The sequence below is a fragment of the Schistocerca serialis genome, chromosome 1 (assembly GCF_023864345.2).
Source record: "Schistocerca serialis cubense isolate TAMUIC-IGC-003099 chromosome 1, iqSchSeri2.2, whole genome shotgun sequence".
NCBI classification, from domain to species: Eukaryota; Metazoa; Arthropoda; class Insecta; order Orthoptera; family Acrididae; genus Schistocerca; species Schistocerca serialis.
The window spans coordinates 970,317,525-970,340,114 of NC_064638.1; the positions used below are offsets into that span (position 1 = coordinate 970,317,525).

Consider the following 22,590-nt stretch of genomic DNA (forward strand, 5'->3'; position numbering starts at 1 on the left):
ACTGTGAAGCAGTCACTGAAATGAAGAACATCATTTTGGGCAGTGTGCTCAGCAATAGGGTGATCCAGTTGTTTTTTGGCCACAGTTTGTCGGTGGCTATTCCTGCGGACAGACAGCTTGTTGGTTGTCATGCCCACATAGAATGCAGCACAGTGGTTGCAGCTCAGCTTGTACATCACCTGACTTGTTTCACAGGTAGCCCTGCCTTTGATGGGGTAAGAGATACAACCTAGAAACCTGTGGCAATCACATCTGCAGTGACAAGTGGTCCTTTTCAAAATATGCCAAGGGTCTAACTGAGGCCTTTACAGACTGTAATTAACCCCCCTCCCCCAGCCTTGTACAAAAACGGATCTCCCATGCCTTATCTTTCCAGACACCCACCATCTCCCGAAGTCCCTCTGTCCAGCGACAGAGGAGCATTCCACTTGTTAACTCATACTGCCCAGGAGTGGAGCAACTAAGTTACATTCTCCGCCAGTGTTTTGACTACCTTTCGATGTGTCCTGAAATGAGAAATGTTCTACCCACTATCCTCCTCCACACACACAGTGGTATTCTGCTGCCCACTGAACCCAAACAATATACTCATTCATCCCTACACTACTCTCATCCCTACACAACCCCTGCTCCCAACCCCTTGCCTCATGGCTCACATCCGTGTAATATATCTAGATGCAAAACATGTCCCATACATTGTCCCACCACCACCTACTCTGGTCCTGTAACAATCATCATCTATTCCATCAAAGGCAGCGCTACCTTTGAAACCAGTCATGTGATCTACAAGCTAAGTAGCAACCACTGTGCTGCATTCTACATGGGCATGACAACCAATGAGCTGTCTGTCCACGTGAATGGCCTCCTACAAACTTGGGCCAAATAACAACTGGACCACCATGTTGCTGAGCACACTGACCAGCAAGACGTTCTTCATCCTAATGACTGCTTCATGGTCTGTAGTCAGTCTGTTTGGTGAATGACAGTAAGGTTGGTATCTCACCACTGTACAGGGCATCTGCAGATATGTCTTTGGCCTGGAATCTCATTAACTGGAGTAGAATTGTCTTCAATGAAAATACCATCTTGGAACTGAGTACAGTTGACAAGCAAAGATGTGTCTGGAGATGCCCTGGACAATGGTGGAATACCAATCTGACTGTCACCCACCACACAGCTTGACATACAGGGATGACGGTTGGGTGCTCTTTCATTTCACAACAGGACCTCTATGGTTGTCATCCATGACAACATTACAGTACAGCAGTATGTTGACAGTATTCTACACCCCGTTTTGTTGCTCTTTGTGGATAGCTGTCCTTGGCTTACATTTCAGCAAGATAATGCATGGCAGCACAAAGCAAGAGTTTCTACTACTTGTCTCTGCGCCAGAAGGTTGCCAGATTTCCCCGCAATTGAGACCTTTTGGAGCAATATGGGCAGGGCCCTCCAACCAGCAATGCAACAAAATTTGTGCAACCGACTGGCAGTTTTTATCATTAATTAAAACTTACATGCTGTTGATGAATGTCAGCCATGTTTGAGATTGTATGTTATAGAATGTTTCTCTCTCATCTCACATATTTGTGGAATTTGGATAGTTATTTCAATAGGACAGGGTGAACAGTACTCATCACATTCTTTTCAAGGAAGATATAGTTTATTTCCATGCATTCGTCACCTTTTTAATAGCATAAGCCCCAAAGCAGCATTTGTCTCCATGGACACAGTTATCATGGTATACATCCCACCCTAGGAGGTTAAAATCTACCCTACTTCATACATAGAACAGATTCTCACCTAACCTCCTCAACTTTACCAAAAACTGATGAAGGGGATCGGACACACTGTGACCAAGCTGTTGGCCGATTTTATTGGGCAACCTCTGGTGATGGGATCCGTTGTCAGTGCCACTGTGAATGCAGCTTTAGACATCAGTAAAGCCTTTGATGCTGTTGACTTTTAACATTTTACTTGCCAAACATAACAGCCTACATTTCTCACCAAGTGCAGTGCAATGGTTTTACTCGTACCTGATGTCTTGCCAGTAATGCATCATGTATATCACAATGAAGTCTCACTGTAGACAGGTAGTACCAGGCATCCCCCAGAATTATCATGGAACGTATATTGGAATGCCAGGATTAGATGTCATAAGAAGGGGAAGTGTTCAATGCAGTCACCAAAAATATAGAGTATATCAAGGTCAAAACTGAGTGTAACTCTGAAGTATCTGGATGTGAGTAACAAGCTTAGATGAATTAAAGTTAATTACTGGAATTTTTTACCACTGAGCAGATTTCACCATGACAGTTTTAGAATAATTGAAAGTAAGTCTAAATTTGCTGGCATGCAAATACCCAGAACGTGCAATAGTAACTGGAGGTGATTTTACCTTAATGAGTACAGACTGGGAAGTCTACAGATTCACTGCAGGTGGCACAGTCAGTAAGTCTTGTGAAGTGGTTTTGAACATGTTTTCCATTAATGGTGTTGAGCAACAAGTTTGACAGCCCACATGTAATGGAAATATTTTAGACCTTGGAGCTCAAAACACGTCTGACCTTACTGACAGTGTCAGGGTAAAAAGAGGGATTAGTGATCATGAAATAAGAGAGACTAAAGTTAATGTATCCATCAAGAAAGCTAAGTGAGTATTTTGTTAGGAAGAGCAGATACGCATTTGTCAGCATCAGACTTAGACAATAAATGGACAACATTTAGTTACAGTATGATGGAAGTAGAGGACTTTTCAGCAAAGTTCAAAATTACTGTAAATAATACTCTGGAGAAGTATGTGCTGAGTATGTGAATTAAGGATGAAAAGGACTCACTTTAATAGCATTCTTGGTTCAAAGAAGAATGCACAAATGATGAGAGACAAAAGTTAGTAGAAATTCATGTGTCTTTAAAAAGATCAATGTGTCAAGCGAAAAACAACTTCCAGTGCCACACCTTAGCAAAAGATTTTTCTGAGAACCTGATGAACTGGTCCTACATAAAATCACTAAGCAGATCACAGGTTCTTTTCCATCATTCGTTGACTGGTCTGGTGTGGCAATACAGGACAGCAACAGGAAAGCTGAAGTTTTACATTTCACGTTTAAAAAATTATTTACACAGGAGGAATCAAACAACGGAAAATCCAGGCTGGAATTTAACAATATTAGAGAAGGAAAGTTGCTACTCACCACGTAGTGGAGATGCTGAGTCGCAATAGGTACAACAAAAATTGTGTGAATCTTTACACAGGAGGATCGTATAAACGTACCATTGTCCAACCACCACAGGACTCCCATACAGAGGACATTCTAACAAGCATGACTGGCATACAGAAGCAACTGAAAGAGTTGAAAATAAAGAAGTTGCTGGTCTGCATAGAATCCCAATACAGTTCTACAGAGAGTACTACATGGCATTGGCTCTTCACTTAGCTTTCATTTATCACGAATCTCTCACCCAGTTCAAAATCCCAAGTGACTGGAAAAAAGCACAGGTGACTCTTGTATATAAGAAGGGTGCTGCAAGTATCAAATTTGTGTGTGCGCCACTTCATAGTTTGCATATGAAATCTGTGCTTGATACGGCCACTAGAGGCCACCCGGCCTGCTAGTACAGCAGCAGTTGTGTGTGCAGCCTGCTGGCCCAGCCCACTGTTAGAACTAATGACTTTCCTTTGTGGGGACCACAGTCATACAGTATTTTTTTACAAGAAATTTCCGCCACTGACTCTTAACTGTTTGTTTATTGTACATAATCATGATTTTGGTTGTGTAGCCATTCTGAAGTGCTTGTTGAAATGCTAAAATCTATCTGACCTGTCTGTGACATGTCATCGACGAAAATAAATATTTTTGGTCCTATGGACCAGTTGTCATATACATGTACATATCCAAGATACAAAACATAGCTGACATTGTGCACCATGAGAAACCATTAACACATAGTGTGGCATATTTAGCAGACGTTGGATGTTGAGTCATCAACTGAGCTGTTGAAAAGAAGTGATGAATGCAGGTCAGGGAATATATTAATAATATATTCCCTGACCTGCATTCATCACTTCTGTTCAAAAACTCAGTTGATGGCTCAACATCCAACGTCAACAACAGAAGAAACGGACAGGAGCATAGTGCTCACTTCTTTGCAAAGGGAGAGGAATGTTGCAATTACCAAATTTGTGTGCGCACCACTTTATAGTTAGCACATGAAGTCTGTGCTTGATTAGACCACTAGAGACCACTTGGCCTGCTAGTATGATAGCAGTTGCATGCACAACTTGTCGGCTGTGACCCTTGTTAAAACTACTGACTATAATAGGCCAGAGCACAAGGCTTCACTGGCCATTTGTGTGTTGACTGTTGTATGTACTTTGTCTCTCGTGTGTATATTTTTTCATGTAATAAAATTATCGAGTTCTTGGGTTAGAACAAAGGGTAAAAGCATGGACCCACGAAATTACAGACCAATGTCCTTAACATTGGTCAGAGACAGAATTCTTGAACATATTCAGAGTTCAAATACAATAAATTTCCATAGACAGGAAAGTTTCTATCCACAAATCACCATGGATTTAAGAAGCTTTTCTCCTGATATCCTCCAAACCACAGATGAAGAGCACCAGGCAGATTCTATATTTCTTCATTTCCAGAAAGTGTTTGACATGGTGCTTCACTGTACTGATAACAAAAGTCCTAGCATACATATTAGGTCCCCAGATATATGGCTCAAAGACTTTTTAAGCGATAGAACCCAGTATATTGTCCTTGGTGGAAAGTGTCCATCAGAAACAAGAGTATCACCAGTAGTGTCCCTGGGAAGTGCACACATGAACAATCTGATGGGCAGGGTAAGCAGCAATCTGCAACTGTTTGCTGATAACACTGTGGATAAGAAAAGTCAATCACCGAATGACTTGTGAGGGTATGCCATTGTTTCTTCACAAAATTATTTTTTGATTTTTCATGCCAACAAGCTATGGTTTAGCCTCACATGACCAGATTTGATATTCAGGTTCTCTCTTTGATTTCATGAAATTACACAATTAATGTTGGGCCAGTGATAGAGAAGAAATGACATTCTGGTGATGCGTCTAGCTGGCAAAACTCTCAACTGTGCGAGTAACCTGGTTTGACGGAGTGTAGCCATTGGCTGACAGATGGCAGTAATTGTCTGGCAATGTTAAGCAGCAATATAAATGAAAAGACAGAAAAGACATAAAATCTGTACCTTGTCAAAAATAAAATTATCTTTGGAGATCATCATTCAGTGAAAAGGAAAAGAAAAGACTGTATAAAAAATAACGGAGAGTGGACTTCTTATGAGAAGCTTTTCGTATTTGTTAATGAAGGGAGAATACATTAAAGTTGAGTGCAAAAGACAATAAAATGTTCGGCTATGTCACTGACTCTCTCATTTATCAAACAATGGAAAGTCCAGGATGAAATGTAACAATATTATAAGAAGGAAAGTTGCTACTCACCATATAGCGGATTTGCTGAGTCTCAGATAGGCACAACAAAAGACTCTCACAATGATAGTTTTCGCCCATTAAGACCTTCATCAACAATACACTGACACAGGCACAGACACTCAAGCAAATTCAACTCACACACATGACTTCAGTCTCAGGCAACTGAAACCAGACTCTCTCATTTAATGTTATATATGAAGGTACCAGTAAATAATTAAATAACTATGTTCTGGTGGAGAAAAATATAAAAGATGCAGTTGAACAGAATTGTTTCTTTTCAAATTAAACATCTTTCTGCTGTAGAAAGTTTTTTACGCTGTCAGAGTAAAATGTAGTGAGCTGAGTAGAAATTAAGTTTCTGAGGTTCATTTGCAGTAATATCATTTTGAGATAAAATTTGAGTTAGGTCACTGTGAAGAATTACAGTTTTATTTTTTCCACTGACATTGTTAACAAGTACAAGGAAAATTCTAGCCTTGTTAAAACATTGCACGTTATAATTGCAGGAAAAATTATTTCATTGACAATATGTTTCCTTTCGTGCAACTGAATAAATCCATTCACAAAAGCGTAAATAGTACTATTACTCAAATGGCACTCTGACCTAAAGCTGACATGCCATTTCATAATTTTTTTTATTTTTTATTCTTTTTTTCAGTGATTGACTACAGATGACAACTTCTACAATATTAAATTGGCACTATCATTTGTAAGTCTTTACAAGGGAGCTCTGAAATATTGGCACCTGTACAGTCAGGATCTATCACCTCAGGACAACTACCGCTTCTTACTAACATAGTTGGAGAGAAATATTTCCACTCAACTAGCTCAATATTAATTAACACTAGGGACTAACAGTTATAAGCAACAATACTACCCTGATTTCCCATTTTAAAGATTTTACAGCTGAAATAATATTATTAAACCAAGGAAAGGAAATCATATCAAATTGTACCATGCACTTGTAGATGGACTGACCTGTTCATGGTGATTCTTTGGAGAAAGTCTAGAAAATAACATGATGGAACAAAACAAGTATGAGGACTGGGTAAATAAGCTGCAAACTTCACCTACATGAGCATGAGTCATTACAGTGGTTATCTGAATAACTGACAACCATGTGAATACTACGTGATTTGTAGATAGTACTGTAGTGCATGAACAGTTACTCAGTTGTTAGTATCCAGGACGGAGGCTATTTCAAAGAATTATATTCAAGAATTGCAATTTGTGCATGATTGGTTTTAAGACACAATAATCAGTAGAATTGGATTTGTCCATATCCTAGAAGCATGTTTAGTAGATTAAGGAGGCTACTTGCTTAATTCTGTGTGAATAACTACCATTAAAATTTTTGTATCTTAGCTAAGAGAATTTGGAGAAAAGAAAGGAATAGAAGATTTAAATTGATTCAAAAGTTTTATGGATGAGATTAATACCAAAAGTAGAAAGACAATTAGCACATTTTTAACCTCAGCTTGACAGTCAGCCAGTTAGATTGATATGGTAGAGAAGGAAGCAAAATCATTGAATGCTTCTGCTCCAGAGCTTATAGTAAAAGAGCAGCAGAGCACTAATGAGATTCGTAAATTGCAAACCATGTCCGAAATATATGAGCAAGAGGTAACCAACATGAAAGTCAGTGTGTCCACCATAGACCAGAATCATTAAACAAAAAGGTGGTTGCAGACATAACTGCCATTAGTAGGTGGGTTGTAAAAAAGTAAAAGGAGTGTGAACTGTCAGTTGATAGTGTTAGTGTTGAACCATTACAAGATTTAAAAAGGCAACAAAAGGAGCCAATTAGCAGTGGCCATGCCCCAACACAATAGAAAATAACAATACCATCTTGTAACATCTTTAATTCTCGAGCAGGTGCACTTGTGTATAAAGCGTGCCACTCATAAATAACGTTTTTTACCATTCCACTGTCATTTTATAACTGCGAGCTCATACCTATTCCTACATTATTGCATCACCAGACATGGTAATGAGTTGTGTTATAAGTGGTTGGCAGTGACCTGATGCAACTGTGCTGTATAATGCTTCAAGTGGGTCGTTACTGTGGGATAACACCTGAGTGTGGCAACAGGAAGATACAATGAAAGGTTGATTTCATTGTTGTTTGATTGAACAGTGATTTACCCCATATGGAGTTAGTTTACTTTATTGTCATTAAATTAAATTAAGATTTATTTGCAATTTTCTTCATTAATGTTTACCTTGGTAATGTAAGGACTGTTGTTCTTTATATGTGTATAAAGTGCACCGTGCGCTCGCTTGTGTTATGAAAAAAGGTACGCCTGCTCGAGGGTTAAGAATGCAGACCACAGTGAGATAAACCAAGGAGACTGTAGTAATTGGAGGGAAAAGTTGATGCTGGCCATGGACAAATGAATACCACAAAAATTTCCAAAGTTTGATCCTTATGGCAAAACCGACCCAGTATTATTTTTACACTTTCCAAGGTTTTACCAAAAGTTTGAGATGATAAGGAGAAGATACATTTTGTAATTAACCACATGGAGGGCAATGCACTTCCCCAAGTTTGGTTAAATACGGACTGGTTTGAGTTCTACAGTCAGTCTGAAAGCTGCACAGAAAAGACTGCGGTTACAGTTATTGAGATCAGGAGTTAATACAGGTTCTTCAGAAGGATACCGAAACTTTATAAAATGGCGTATTACCCACACTAAGTTCTTAGACAAGGAGATACATGAAGCACAATTAACCAAGGTGTTAATCAGTAGATTACCTGACACAGCCAGAGACAGGCTTATTGATAGAATTCTTTCATCAGTTAGGTAACTTAAATACATCCGGTGAGAGTTACGATAATCAAATGGATATAGTAATCGAGGAAGAAGACCATTTAGACCTAATGATAAAAGGGGTGAAGTACGTAATGTGCTTTCATAGACAAATTGTCCAACATTCTAAAGATGGTGTTTAAAACATGCAAGCAAGGAAATGGAGGTGAGAGAGCAGGAGGTATCTCACTAACATAATAACAGAACATGTCCGGTCACAGCAAGGTAACAATGTAGGAGATGAAATGATAGTAATCAAAGCAACTCGACATCACCAGAGTACAGAGAACAGTAGTGATCATTCAGGGTAGCAATCAGTGAAAGGGCAATTATAGCTGAAATCGAATCTCAGGAGGAAAGGGTTTCACAATCTGCTTTTATCTGTTACCAAGAAGAGCAGCATGTAACAGAAATGTTAATGAAGGAGAAGGAAATAAAAAAGAGAGTCTCTCTCATCTTACGGTAGGAGGTCACGTTCAAGATGTTGCTATTGGTCTTTTACTGACACTGGCAGTGACACTTTATCTACAAAGACCTATGTGAGGAAATAATGTTGCCTGTGAAGGGAGTCATAAACGGAGGTATCACAGGAAATAGAGGGAATAATGTATGGGAGATGGTGGATGCTAAGTTTCAAATACAAGATGTGTGTTTCGAAAAAGATGTGTGTTTCAAAAAAGCTATGTACATTTTACCAAAATTGGTAATGAATTTTCTATTTGGCCTCTGCTTGTTGAAAGAAAATTATAGGTAAGGACATTATCAGGTGAAACTAGTATTAGGGTTCTTAATAAGCAGGAGAGAAGTTACATTCCACAATGAAGTGAATGAGCTACAAGAGGTAAAAAGAGAGGTGTCAGCATAGCTATGGCACACAAGAGGTAAAAGATGAGGTGTCAGCATAGCTATGGCACAGCCTAACTTAAATAGAAATAATATGAGATTTAACAAATGTAGTAATACATGAGGATAGTGTGTGGGTAAAGCAGCTGGGAAATGTGGAAAAACAACAATTTTGTTGTCTGACAAATGAACCAGTTACAAAAGAAAAGGAAGTATTGAGGGAGAATCAACTCCCAAAATGATTAAGTGGCAAGAAGTAAGGGAGGTTAATGAAAATGAAAGGACAGACACAATGTCTGAAAAACCTTAAAAATGGGCAATAGATTACCACAAGAAATATAAAGAGAACTCAGGAATTCCAAGATATCATGTAGGAGAATGACTATTGCTGAGAATTTTTAGACTTCATAAGGAAAGAGAGAAAATGGGAAGGCAAATTAAGAAATTTTTCAGTGTGTATAAAGGACCATTTGAGGTAAAATAAATTCAACTTTCCATTGCAGCAGTTGTTAAAGACACAGTGTAAGGACAAAGGTTAACACTCCACACTGTTTACAATTTAAAAAGGTATGTAGCGGACTCATCCACCAATGGAGAAACATTACATACAACAAAAGAAAATGAAAGTTGTTGTAGCCAAAAATGCAGAAAGAGAAAAAATATTGGATACTCAGGAAGGAAAGGTTTGGTTGGAATCAGGATGGTTGAGCAAAGTTAAAGGAGAGGTAGTAACGAAGAAAAGCGATATGAAATGGAACGAGCATATGAGGATGGTAAAGGGGAAGACAAATAGGATGGTAAAGGGGAAGACAAATAGTTGACTTCAATTTATTGAGAGAATATTAGGGAGTTTTAGCTCATTTATAAAGGAGACTGCATGCAGAACACTTGTTTACTGTGCGAGTGTTTGGGATTCCTGCTAGGTCAGACGAAAGGAAGACATCAAAGCAGTTCGTAGGCATGCTGTTATACTTGTTACTGGTAGGTTCAATCAAGACACAAGTACTACAGAAGTGACTCCAGAATTCAATCCATAGAGGGTAGATGACATTCTTTCCATGAAACACTATTGAGAAAATTTACAAAAGCAGCAAAACGAAGTTGACAGCAGAACAATTCTACTGCTGCCAATGTATGTTTTGCAGAAGGGTTATGAAGATAAGACAAATTACGGCTCTTATGGTGGCATAAGAACAGTTAATTTTCCCCATCCCTATTTGCAGCCGGAACAAGAAAGAAAATAAATAGTAGTGGTATAAGGCACCATCCGCCAAGCACCATATGGTAGCTTGTGGCGTATGTATGTATGTACATATGCCAATGATGTGTCATCAATTTTGTCCTTGTCCTACTTCAGACACAGGTATGCTGATGACATCCAGTTGAAACTAAGGACAAAACCAATACATTTGAAGACATCTATCCAGAATTTCAATTCCGACTTGTGTTCACTATCAAAATGGGCAAAGAATATAAGGTTAAAGCTCAACCAAGTGGTCCTGGTTGGTCTTCCTCGGCTCATTAGCCTGGGATACCAGGAATCCATATTATCTTTATCCTAAATGGGGCAAATATCAACTTCTCTCCCTCAGCCAAGAGTCTACAAGTAATAATAAATGGTTCAAATGGCTCTAAGCACTATGGGACTTAACATCTGAGGTCATCAGTCCCCTAGAACTTAGAACCACTTAAACCTAACCAACCTCAGGAAATCACACACCCCCATGCCCGAGGCAGGACTCAAACCTGCGACCGTAGCAGTCGCGCGGTTCCGGACTGAAGCGCCTACAACCGCTCGGCCACCGCGGCCGGCAAGTAATAATACATAAAAATGAAAATTGGATGGTGTACACAGCTGCACTGTGCAAGAAGGCATCAGCATCTCTCCATGCCCTACACAAATATAAAAAGCTCTTCCATTTTGACCTTAAAAAGAAACCCTTATACTCCTAACAGTTGATTATGTTACCCTGCAAGGTCTTCCTCAGGGAGGCTTACAGTATCTGGAACTGGTTATGGCCACTTGTGTTCGATGTATCTGCACCTTTCGACTCATTAGTCATATTTCATCATCATGCACAGCTATCCTGACTGCGTGCATACAAATGCAGAGATTTCCACATACTCTGCCTCCTCTTCTGTCTTATTAACATACACTGTCCCTTGTATCTTTCCTTGCCCTTAACACTGCTGTCTGAACATCACAGCAGAAGACTGCTTCTTTATGTCCTTCTACTGAGAATGAACCCAACTCTAGAATAAACTCCTCATTAAATCAAGAACTGAGTAACATACCCAGTTTCAAACCCAGTTAATAACTTAGCTGTTGAAGCAACAATACTGTCTACCATTGTCCCTGTACACACTCGTTACCCCATTACATCCTTCTTTCCAACCATATCATCCTCATTTCCCAGTGCTCTTAGCTGGTGCAGTCTACTTAAATTTCACTCCCTCTGAACCAGCTATATCAGAAAATAAAACATCAATTTTGTATTATTATTATCATCATTATTATTATTGTAGCAGTAGTAGTGGTAGTAGTTCTTAGTCAGTACTATTTATTCACATTGTTGTTACACACATTCAAGTCATTTTTAATTCTATTAATGCTATTTGTCATATTAAAATTATCATCATTTCTTAAATAACTATGGGTAAGGAAAAAGATATAGTATATGTCTGAAACCCAGGTCTGATGTATGATTGGGCCCGAACGCCCTAATCTGTTCAAGTTAAATAAGTAAATAAATACATAAATAAATTAGTCCTGTAACTGGTGTAAGCCTCTCCCTGATTTATTTGCACTATACACAAACATGCAACACACAACATCTATGCTCAGCAGTCACTGCCTTCCCATGTAATTGCCCCATCCCCTTTACCTATCAACATGAAGTAGAGATGAAACAGATAGCTCTTTGACTGCATACCGGATGTCCGACCATCGTATAAACCATATAATTGGCACCTGGATATTTGGTCAAACATTGTAACTGAGCATGTTGTGACACATAAGTGTGAGCAAGCCCACAGTGGTCAGGTGCAGACTGGATGGGTTCAGATGAATTATGGCACCACTGTTCACAAGTGAAGTGAGAGAGTAACAGTGATTGATTGTCTTCACTATTTATTTATTGCAAGTTGCTATCACTTTCATTTGTTGTTATTTGAGTTCACTACTGAAAATAATTGGCACATTGCAAGACAAATTGTGAAAAATTTCATTTGCAAATATTTTAATATAAATAGTGACAATCATAAGTTTGCCATTTGTTGTGCCAAGTTCAAACTTCTCATGGCAGAAACGGAAGGAAAAAACAGTTGTTTACCAAAGAATTACCATGCCTACTGTTTCGAGTTGTTTTCTTACATTGATCAACGAGATGGTGTTCCACAGATTTTATAATTAATATCTTTAAGTAGCTATACGAATTTATCAAATACTCTTGTTTGATTGAAAACTTATTTGGGATGCATAGACTTTTTGTGGAATGTAGTTGTAAAAAAAACATTTAAACTAGCAGAAAATGCCTAACTTACTTTAACCTCAACGAAATATTTTTTTGTCTAACATGTACTTTGGCTATGAAATATCATTTGAAATGTCCAGATTAAAGTTCAAGAAATTAATTAAGATACAACCACTGCTATGCCTACACTGTCTTCAGAAATCTCTGCTGTAAGTTCAATTTCAACATAAACAAGAAAGCAATTGACTATGTGAGAATCATTTGAAAGGAAGTTGCTTTGGGATGCAATGACAAACATTACGTTTAATGGGAGCAATAACTGCACTAGACAATAAGGCATTATCTATTGCAGAAAGGACTAGACTTACAAGACTCTTCAAATAAGCTTTGCCCACATATAAAATGTAAGCCTTACATATATTTCACAAAAAATTATTCCTCACATTTACCACAGTATTTATGAAGAAAAAAAAATCAAACTAAACCTTTTCTCACAGTTTCTGTAACTCTGGATATAAGGGCCTGTTTGCATAACTTCATAAGTTTAATAGCTGATTGGTTGTCTCTTCGATTCCAACTGCAGCACCAAGCTCTTGCTATGAAGTCTGTCCTATGTTCTCAGTTCTGGAGAAAATATAGCAAGGAAGCTTAAAGTTACTGCAGATTGGAGGCATATCGACCAAAGCAAAACACATGCATCCATTCATAACAGCGGTGGTAACATGGTGTAACATGCTTGAGTGGCTAAGTACGATTCTGCTATATGTTTCATCTAGTAGGTTCAGTGAGTTGTAACTAAATCACTGAAGGTCCAGCCTGAAGCAGCACAAATAATCACCTGAAGCAGCTTGATGTCCTGGGTGTTTTGCTGCACCTTGTGGCTTTATTTATGTTCATTTTCATGGTTTAGTAATTATTGTTACATGTTATTTGTTGTTTGATACTGAACTCTTAACCAGGGGATTGCCGTATGAGAGCAGTCAAGGGAAATGGCTTTGCTTATTACTTGCCTACTTTGAGACGAAAAATTTAATGGTGGCCTGCTCCTCTCTATTAACAAGGTAATCGATAGAACTGCTGCAGCTTTGAATACAAACAAACACAGCTGCGAGTATTGGGAATTCTCGAGAAAGAATGGAAAGCTGGAGAAAGAATGAAAATTAAAACCTCTGAGGAAAAACATCGTATGGAGCAGGACATTATCAATATAGATCCAGTTGCACAGGATACAACCTTGACTTTCACTATTGACATTTCTGTGCCTTGAGCTGTTGATGGAGAGGGACGATGTAGCTGCAGGGTGATGACTATTTTTAAGGCAGATCTGTAGCATGAATATTGACGAAGTGGTGTGGTTTGATGAAACTTGGATCAATTCAAATCATGTTGTCAAGCATTCCGGACAGACAACAACTAAAGGAACATTGGCAATGCCTTCCGGCAGTGGGGGTAGACTTATTCTTCTTCATGCAGGCACCTCGCAAAGTTTTGTCCCAAATAGTCCCCAGTTTCTTAAAACAAAGAATACAGAAGATTGCCATGAAGAAATGAGCCATGCCACATTTACATAGAACCCCATAAAGATCACAAATGCCAAAACTGGAAAGACTGTCAGCAACTGTTCTAGTTAATGCTCCTTATCATTCAGTAGTTGTTGATAAGGCACTCTCCACGTAAAAGCAAAAGGAGGAAATGACTGAAAGATTTCAGCACCATAACATCAATGTAAATGGTAACTTTCCACAGTTCACCAGGTAAGAAATCAACAAACTGGAAAAACATATGGGCTTGCAGTAATTAGGCTACCATCTTACCACTTCCATTTCAAGCCAGTAGAGTTAATATGGAGCCAAATCAAAGGTTACGTTGCCAAGAATAAGAAGCACTCACAAAAGAAGCTGTTAGGAACATCAGCTATGAAGATTGGAAGAAAGCCATCAAGTATATGCAGAGCATCATGGAAAGAGCATGGCAGAATGAAGCTGTTTTGGAAAATTCAGTGGAGCGGATGTTTGTTTCATTGAACAACAACAGTGACACTTCAAGCACCTGTAATACGACGAGAGTGATGTCAGTGGATTTTCCACTATCACCTTAGGAATTGAGCACAAGCGGATTCAGAAGCATGTTTGGAGTGTGCAGTTTACAGTTTCAAGTATCTATGTAGCAAAATTACCTAGTTGTAAGTTTTGAAATTTTCATAAGGACGCCTTATCAGTAATTAATTTCAAATGAAGTTCATGTCTCAAATTCAGACTGTATGACACAAAATAAATATTACAGTTTACAATTTAATTGCAGCAATACAGAGGCCTTGTTTTTTACATCACTTTTGATCTTTCTCACAATAGAGGTTGGCCTATTGAAGATACGTTTTCCCACCTTTATAAAAAAACATACTCTTATTTTTGTTATGTTGGAAATAAATAAGCAGTTAAGAAAAATTAACAACTGGTTCATTACAAACTTAGTAACCCTTATCTCTTAACGAAACTGTACAGATGGTTGCTCAGTACTTGACTCACGAGTGGACAATTCTACATCGTATTTAACTCAAATTCTCTGATGTCATGGATCTCAGACTTTCAGTTTGGAACAGATGAAAATATGATTATTCTTCAAGATCTCGATTGCATAATGCGTTCACCTCAGTTCAATAACAAAAAAGTTTCCCCACATGTCAAAAAATCATCCTTTTCTATGTGCCTGTACATAGCTCTCCTCTTCTATTTGGCGTTCTGTTTAATACATACCACATTTACATACATATCCTTCTGATACAGTAAATTGCTACCTGATCATCATCTGCCTCCTCTTCATTTGCCCCATCAACAGCATCTTCTTCAGCTCCTTCATTATCTATTCCGTCATCTTCTGAGTCTTCTGAAATTTAACATTGGGGTATATTTAATATAACTTTCCATAATTATTTTTAAGAGCAGACAGATTAAAAAATTCTATGCAGTTTACATTTCATAAAATACTACACCAAATGTGAATGCAATGAAACTACATACTGAACACTAAAAACAACAACGTATCGAAGGAAAATTCAATTGACAAAACTTATATAGTATGAGAATGGATTACTGGCTGGTACTTACCTACAGGAAGTAAATGTTTAGTACAGCTGACAGACAAATGTGAAAGTAATACACTTCTTAGCTTTCAGAACTAATAGTTCCTTCCTGAGGGCAGAGATAAGGATAGGTTGGAGAGGGTTAAACGAAGGGCAGGTCACTCAGCTCACAGGATGAGAGGGACCCACCTGTGGTACGGACAAGGTAGGCCAGTAAAATTAGCTCCAAATGGGAGTCTGCTTTCCAAAAATTTGTGGAATTCTGAAAACTGTTTTTATCGCCCAAGTAGGGCTCTGATATGAGTAACTTGCATTTTCCCGGATTTCTGAGAGGAGCTTAAGTTGTAATGAAAAGAAAACTACCAAAATTTTGGACTTTATCAGGGTCTTTTTTTACTTCAAATTACTCTGAATTTAAGTGTTTAATCAAAAAAGTGAAGGTTATCGAAAATGTGGAGCATTAAATTGTGCATCGACTGAGTACCAAAACTTTTCTGTTTGATTAAATTTTCCTACTGAAAATTTTTCACACTTTTAGGTAAACATTCGTTTCACTAGTATGAAATGTGCAGCGTTTGGGAACTGAACAATTTGATGCAAAAATTTTTTTAGGAGAAAAGCTATAGTGTGTCAAATTTTGTTTTCGAAACGTCAAAGAAAGTGACAAAAAATCTATCTGGTACATAAAATAGCCATTATTAAATTATGTAAATCATACAATTAACAACCAATGTCAACTTTCTGTTTACATGAATTCGTGGTGTCTCGCTTTGGACATGTCAGGGAGAACCATGCATTCATATAATTGATTTGCCTCAATGGGCAATGAATCCAACCCGTTCAGTGCAGTTGCACAATTTTGTTTGACCTCTCATGGGAGTCTCATGAACGGGGACTGCGGATATGTGGCGCTAGGTGGGAATGTGGGTCAGCCAAGGCAGTCCACGCAACTGCGATAAACACTGCGACCAGGTGGCGCAGTGAGTAACGCAGGCGCCTAGTAAGCAAGAGATCCCTGGTTCAAAACCCAGACCAGCACACGTTTTCACTCATTGCTGCTGATTCTGCATGAAGTTCTGATGCAGCTGACATCAATAGTTACTTCCCTTTCCTTTTCTACCCCCCCCCCCCCTTTCCCTCCTCCTCCAATTTACACAATATGTATCATAGCTGCAGATTCCACATGGTGTCTGTTCTTTCAGACATGTCCGAAACAACACCATACATCCATATAATTGATTCACCTCAGTGGGCAACGAATTCACCATCTTCAGTGTGGATGCACATTTACGTTTGACCTACTGTGGGAATCTCAAAGTAGTGAGCATGCAGGACATGGACAGGGACTGCGGGTAGGTGATGCTAGGTGGGAATGTAGGTTGGTGGAGGCATGCCTAGATAGCTGTGGAAATGCGATAAACACTGTGTCTGGGTGCCACATTGGTTAATGCAGTTGCCTAGTATGGAGGATATCCCATGTTCAAATCCCAGTCCAGCACACATTTTCTCTCAATGCAGTTGATTTCGCATAAAGTCCTGATGCAGCTGACATCAATAGTCCCTTTCCTTTCCTTGCCTTTCTCCCCGCTCCACCTTCAATTTACGTAATCAAATTTCCACTTTCCATTCAACGAATTTTTCCAATATTAATTTTTTTTAATTTTTTGCTACTGGTACATAATCACCGACTGACATATTATCAAGATAAAAGTTTTGAAAACTATGGAATTAACAATATAATGTTGTATAATGAGTCAAAAACTGGTTTAAAAGAATAATAATGAAAATAAATACATTAGGTTTATTACCGTCTTATTATGAATAAAGAAACTTAATTCAATTAACAATAAATTGTGTTAGATTATAAAAAACTGACTTACAGTAATAAAAAAATGTGTTAATTTGGAGTACAATATTAATGTTTAGTTACATACCATCAGTTTTCCTTAATTTTACAGTATTAATTCTTCAAACGCTTGAAGGATAAGAGTCCAAACTCTAATTTTTCTGTTTCTTGTGTATAGATATTCTCAGATAAATCTCTTACTTGTTTTTCCCAAATGTCATTACCTGTGTCACTGTCATCAGTGTCAATAATAGGGATATCAGTTGAAACACTGGAGCAGGATTGGCCTTTGCATTTTTTGCAAAAACTAATGCTGTTTTTCCTGTGCCACATGTGGAAAAAATAGCTTTCCATGGTTCTGCATTTGCTGCTTCTTTGGTAGTGGAAACTGCTAAGAAGTCGAATTTTGAAGGCTTCCAGCCTAATTGCAGAGGATCTAAAAGGTCATTTTTCCAAGCTCGCACTAGCAAATACATACTCCAGAAAGTTGTTGAGCGGCTGCTTTTGTAGGAGGCAAAGAGGTAAGGTTGAATGATGTATTTCAAAGATTCAATACTGAACAACATTTAACAGCTTTGTTTAATCTTCATAGTATGTGGCTGCTATAAACTTCTGTCCAGACTTATAAGTTGTATCAGGATAAGCACTGGAATTGCTGAATATCTCTGCAGCTTTCTGTACTTTTTTTTTTACATTTCCAATGCCTTGAGGAATTTGTTTTCATTTGTCAAAAAATGATGAAGTGACATCACAGCAGTAACAGAAAGTTTATCTTTCGATACTTGAGACAACTTGAAATTTAGGGTGCTGTAGACTATGGCGTCTTGTCTTCCATTGCCTGGCTTCACTACAAAAATGTTAGGGGACAATGGGACTGAAGCAGTCAGAATCACGAACAAGTCAATGTCCTCCCCAATGACAACACAGAGTGCTGAGCAATATCAACAGCAGTAGCTACAATCAGAGTATCGGTGTCCTCAGCGGTTTGCTTAGTAACGAAGCACTCACCCTCAAGTTGTGCTATCAAATAAGCAAAAACAAACCCTTGGCCTTGGTTACTAACGTTTCATTCAGCATGACGGTTGGTACAGTCTTTTTGGTGATGCTTTGCAACTGTTAGCTGATTTCACGGACCTATCAATTGTCACAACAGATTATCTTTCGTACCAATCTGCATAACTCGTAATTGTGTAAGAAAATAGTTCTTTTGCATCCCATGCCACTCTACACAACAAAAATCATCCATCTACAACAAACTTTGCTTTTTAAAAGTCAACTGAATCTTGAATGGCATTAAACTACATGTGAACCAGAGCTTTTTTGTTTCGAACATACCTAAATCATAAAGCATATAGGATATTGGGCCAGCTCATACTCAGAAAGTGCTGAAGCCCTTCATAGTACTTTCTGTGGAATGCTGTTCTGCAAAAAACCGTTTCCCCATTGACAGGGACTACCTTGTTGTGCATTGTGATCTTAGATGCCCTACACTTTAAAAGTAGGACTCAATTTCTTCTCTGAAATTTCGCAGTTTAATACTCTCAAACGTTTCGCCTATAAAATTTTGCATAAAATTGGTGCCTGCCAAGGTTGCTGAGGAGCAGCAGCATTTTCTCACTGGGAACAGACTGCTGCTCTGACTTAAGGCTTTCTCGACATTGTGTTTCTCTTCTCACACACTTCGACAATTGCAAATACTGCAGGACACTGATTTTGAATCCATAGCATATAAGCCCTGATATTGCAGAGCCATTTTGTGGGCCATATAACCCATAATTGGCAACACTACAGATAGAACCAACAAAGTATGTAGAGTGGAAGTACAACCGAAAATAACTATTTGAGCTCTACGGTTTCCAGGAACACTCATGGCTTGGTCAAAATAGCAGGTGGCCACACAAACATAAAAAGTGAGAACTTATAACATTCAATATACAAAGAGCGGAGGGGGAGCAAGCAGGTTAGCCACCTACACCCATGTTCAATGTTTCTTCAAAAGCAGAACTGACACATGGATCACCAATCCCTTCTGACATCATGAGAATCATACTCCAACCATGTAATAGATATTAAAATAAGAAAAACAAATGACAAGCTTCTCACAATGTAAAGCAAAGTAGAGTGCACAAAGCATTTGCAAAGAGTTGCAGCACAATTGCTTGCCTAGTTTGGCAATAGGTAGTTCAGACCCGACTTCCGAGTCCTGCACTGCCACAGATGGCACCTGTCTTAGAGAGGCCATTCATCTGCTCACTGTTAGATGTGGGCCTTGGATGTAACTAACAAGTGCACTGACACATTGTTGCATTTGTGCACAGGTGCGCCCCCCCCCCCTTTTTTTCCTCTCCACAAATACATTCTTATGCTCACTCTCTTTCCAGATTGGGCTTTGTCAGATGTGTAATACCAGTAAAAGAAAATTGATTACTTTTTCAATATTTACATGCAGAAAATGTGAAGCTATTTCAAACTGTCTCTTACAAAATCATTCATCTGGGTGTAATTCATCATAAACAGCATTTATTACATAAATCTGCATTTTTGTCTCTTCTGTTTTGCATAAAACAATAGTTAAAAGAGCTTACAAGGTATTTCTTTGATGAGAAGCAATGTCTAATACCAGCCACTTCAAGGAATCAAACTACCTTCAAATGCAAAAAACCATTTCTGGTTCCAACAGAAGAAATATTGTCCCAAAAGCCAAACAGTTACATTGCTATATGGACAATTCCTTCTTTTAGTACATTATGTGCAACATACCCCATTAACTGTTGATGCAGAAATGGTGTTGAGAGAGTTTTTTCACTAGAAGGTGGGAGCAAGTCTGTTACTGTACAATAAAGTTGCAAAAATCATTTAGCAAAACTCTAAAATTAATGAGAAGCAAATATTAAAGGACATTTATTCTTGAAGGACAGTATTCTTATATTTTTTAATTAATAACTGTAGATATTGGATTGGGACACGGGAAATTCGCATTTTGCAATAAATACGAATTCTGCCTTAAAATGCTTAAAAGGCAAAAGATCTAAAAAGTGCTATTTGATAACAAATTGTATACAGATGAAGTATTTTATGAGAGAGTTTGAAATAGTTTCATTTTCTAATGTAACAAATTTTTGGTTACTGGTATTGCACATCATTTTAAAAAGCCCAATTGCAAAAGATAATATGCATAACACAAAATAAAACATGCATAATCGCAATGAATTACCATTGTTTCTGATGCTGTGATGCCATGCGTCATGGACAGCTGAATGGTCTGTATAAGTTACAAGCCACATAATGCCCCGTAATACTCAGCCATGGGATCAAACATGTTAAAACAAAGAAACACATATGTCTGCCTGCTAGCTAAAGTTCAGAAGTTGGTATAATGCGGACATGTTTAATGTGGCAGTTTTAAGCTGCGGGTGTACTGAACTGGGGTTGTGCCAAATACTGGCAGATTTCAGTCTTTAATGTGAAGAGCCTAATCCTGGTGTATCACTGAGTTTAATTATCACACACACAACACCAGAAGGGATCAGCAATTCCAATGAGCATGTGTTGCTTCTGTTTTTGTAGAAATTCAGGACACAGGCATATCCTGCTGCTCCACGAGAGGGAGGCAGGGCTCATTTCCCCACACCGCTTCTGCCCCTTCTGGCAATCATAATTGTAGTTACTTTACACAGGCTGCTGACTGCCAGTTTAGTGTCCGCACTCTGCACAATACCGACTGGAAAACAAAGTCTATCAAACCTATTTCAAGTATGCCTGTATTATTCCCCTAACATGTGACGAGAGATATTGTCTGTTCTGCTTCTAGGCTAAGTGCCTTGTTTATTCTATCCATGAAACTTTCAAGTATGGGTCATATGGCTATCAATGCCCATGAAATGGCAAATTAATATTTTGCAGACTTTGTGGTTATTGAACTGTGTGAACAGAGAAAAATAATGTTGAGAAACAGCTGCAGGAAAATGCTATCACTTTTTACCAGAAACAGTCATTTGTTGAAAGCCCGAACAGAGCCAAAAGAAAAAAGAAGCAAAGACTATTTCAGGAAACAGCTGTTGCAGTTTTTGCAAAAGTAAACATTCCAGCCAAAATGCTCCCCAAAAACCACTTTTTTTAAAGAATCAATTTCAGAACACTATTTCATCTTCCGGCATGTAGTGTCCCAATCTTTTAAATTTGCATCTAATCATTTACAAATAAAAAAAGTATAGATGCCAATTTTGTCAAAAATATATATCTCCCTATATTAATGTGTAAAAAAATTATTTCTAAGCACAAAATGTCAAAAGTGAATTCCGATCCACACGTTACAGTATGGCCAGATAATCTACAGTCAAATTAACAGCTGGAAAACAATCACCAAAACCATGAGTTTTAAACTCAATGTTCACTTGCAAATTCCAATAGCTATTTTTAATACAGCACCATCCATACCCCTAATGAAAGCTTCCTCCTCTTCTTCAGGTTCATCATAATCCTGATTTTCATTACGTCGACCTCTTGATCTTGCCATGGTAGCATCATCATCATCTCCCTGTAAAGAGGGTCTCAAGCAGTTATTAAAAATATTTGCATTATTTCACTACAATTATACATAAAAAGACATCTGCAGGGGGTCCTTTAAGATATGATTACTATACAATTAAAAGTAGATAACTATCACACACACACACACACACACACACACACACACACACACAAGAAACATATTTGTGAAAATAAAGACTGAAACTAATCACCCATTGCAGCCACAGTAGTGTACAGTCTTAACACCATTACAGTCAAGAAGATGATTTATGAAAGCAATCCGGCACATGTTAATCATAGGATGAGAGAAGGAATATTTAAATGGAAAATACTGTATGCAAGGTCATTTTGGTTGGTGTTACAAGGTCAAATCAGTCCCAGGCTGTTGCCCCTGCAACTACGAAGAAGGTTGTTAAGTTGGTACTGCAAATGGCTGAAAGCATGGGGAAACTACAGCCATAATTTTTCCTGAGGGCATGGAGCCCTACTATATGGCTAAATGGTGATGGCATCATCTTGGGTAAAATATTCCACAT

General features: G+C 38.2%; 1 protein-coding gene across 1 annotated transcript in view; it reads right to left on the reverse strand.

Annotated features, from left to right (window-relative positions):
- Nucleotides 1-22,590, reverse strand: part of LOC126412913 (DNA-directed RNA polymerase I subunit RPA1) — a 298,986-nt gene that overhangs the window by 57,402 nt on the left and 218,994 nt on the right. The window contains exons 26-27 of the mRNA XM_050082804.1: nt 21,962-22,061; nt 15,394-15,482 (exon numbers count right to left, since the gene is read on the reverse strand). Of these exons, the coding sequence (XP_049938761.1) occupies nt 15,394-15,482; nt 21,962-22,061 (189 nt within the window). The remainder of the gene's footprint in view (nt 1-15,393; nt 15,483-21,961; nt 22,062-22,590) is intronic.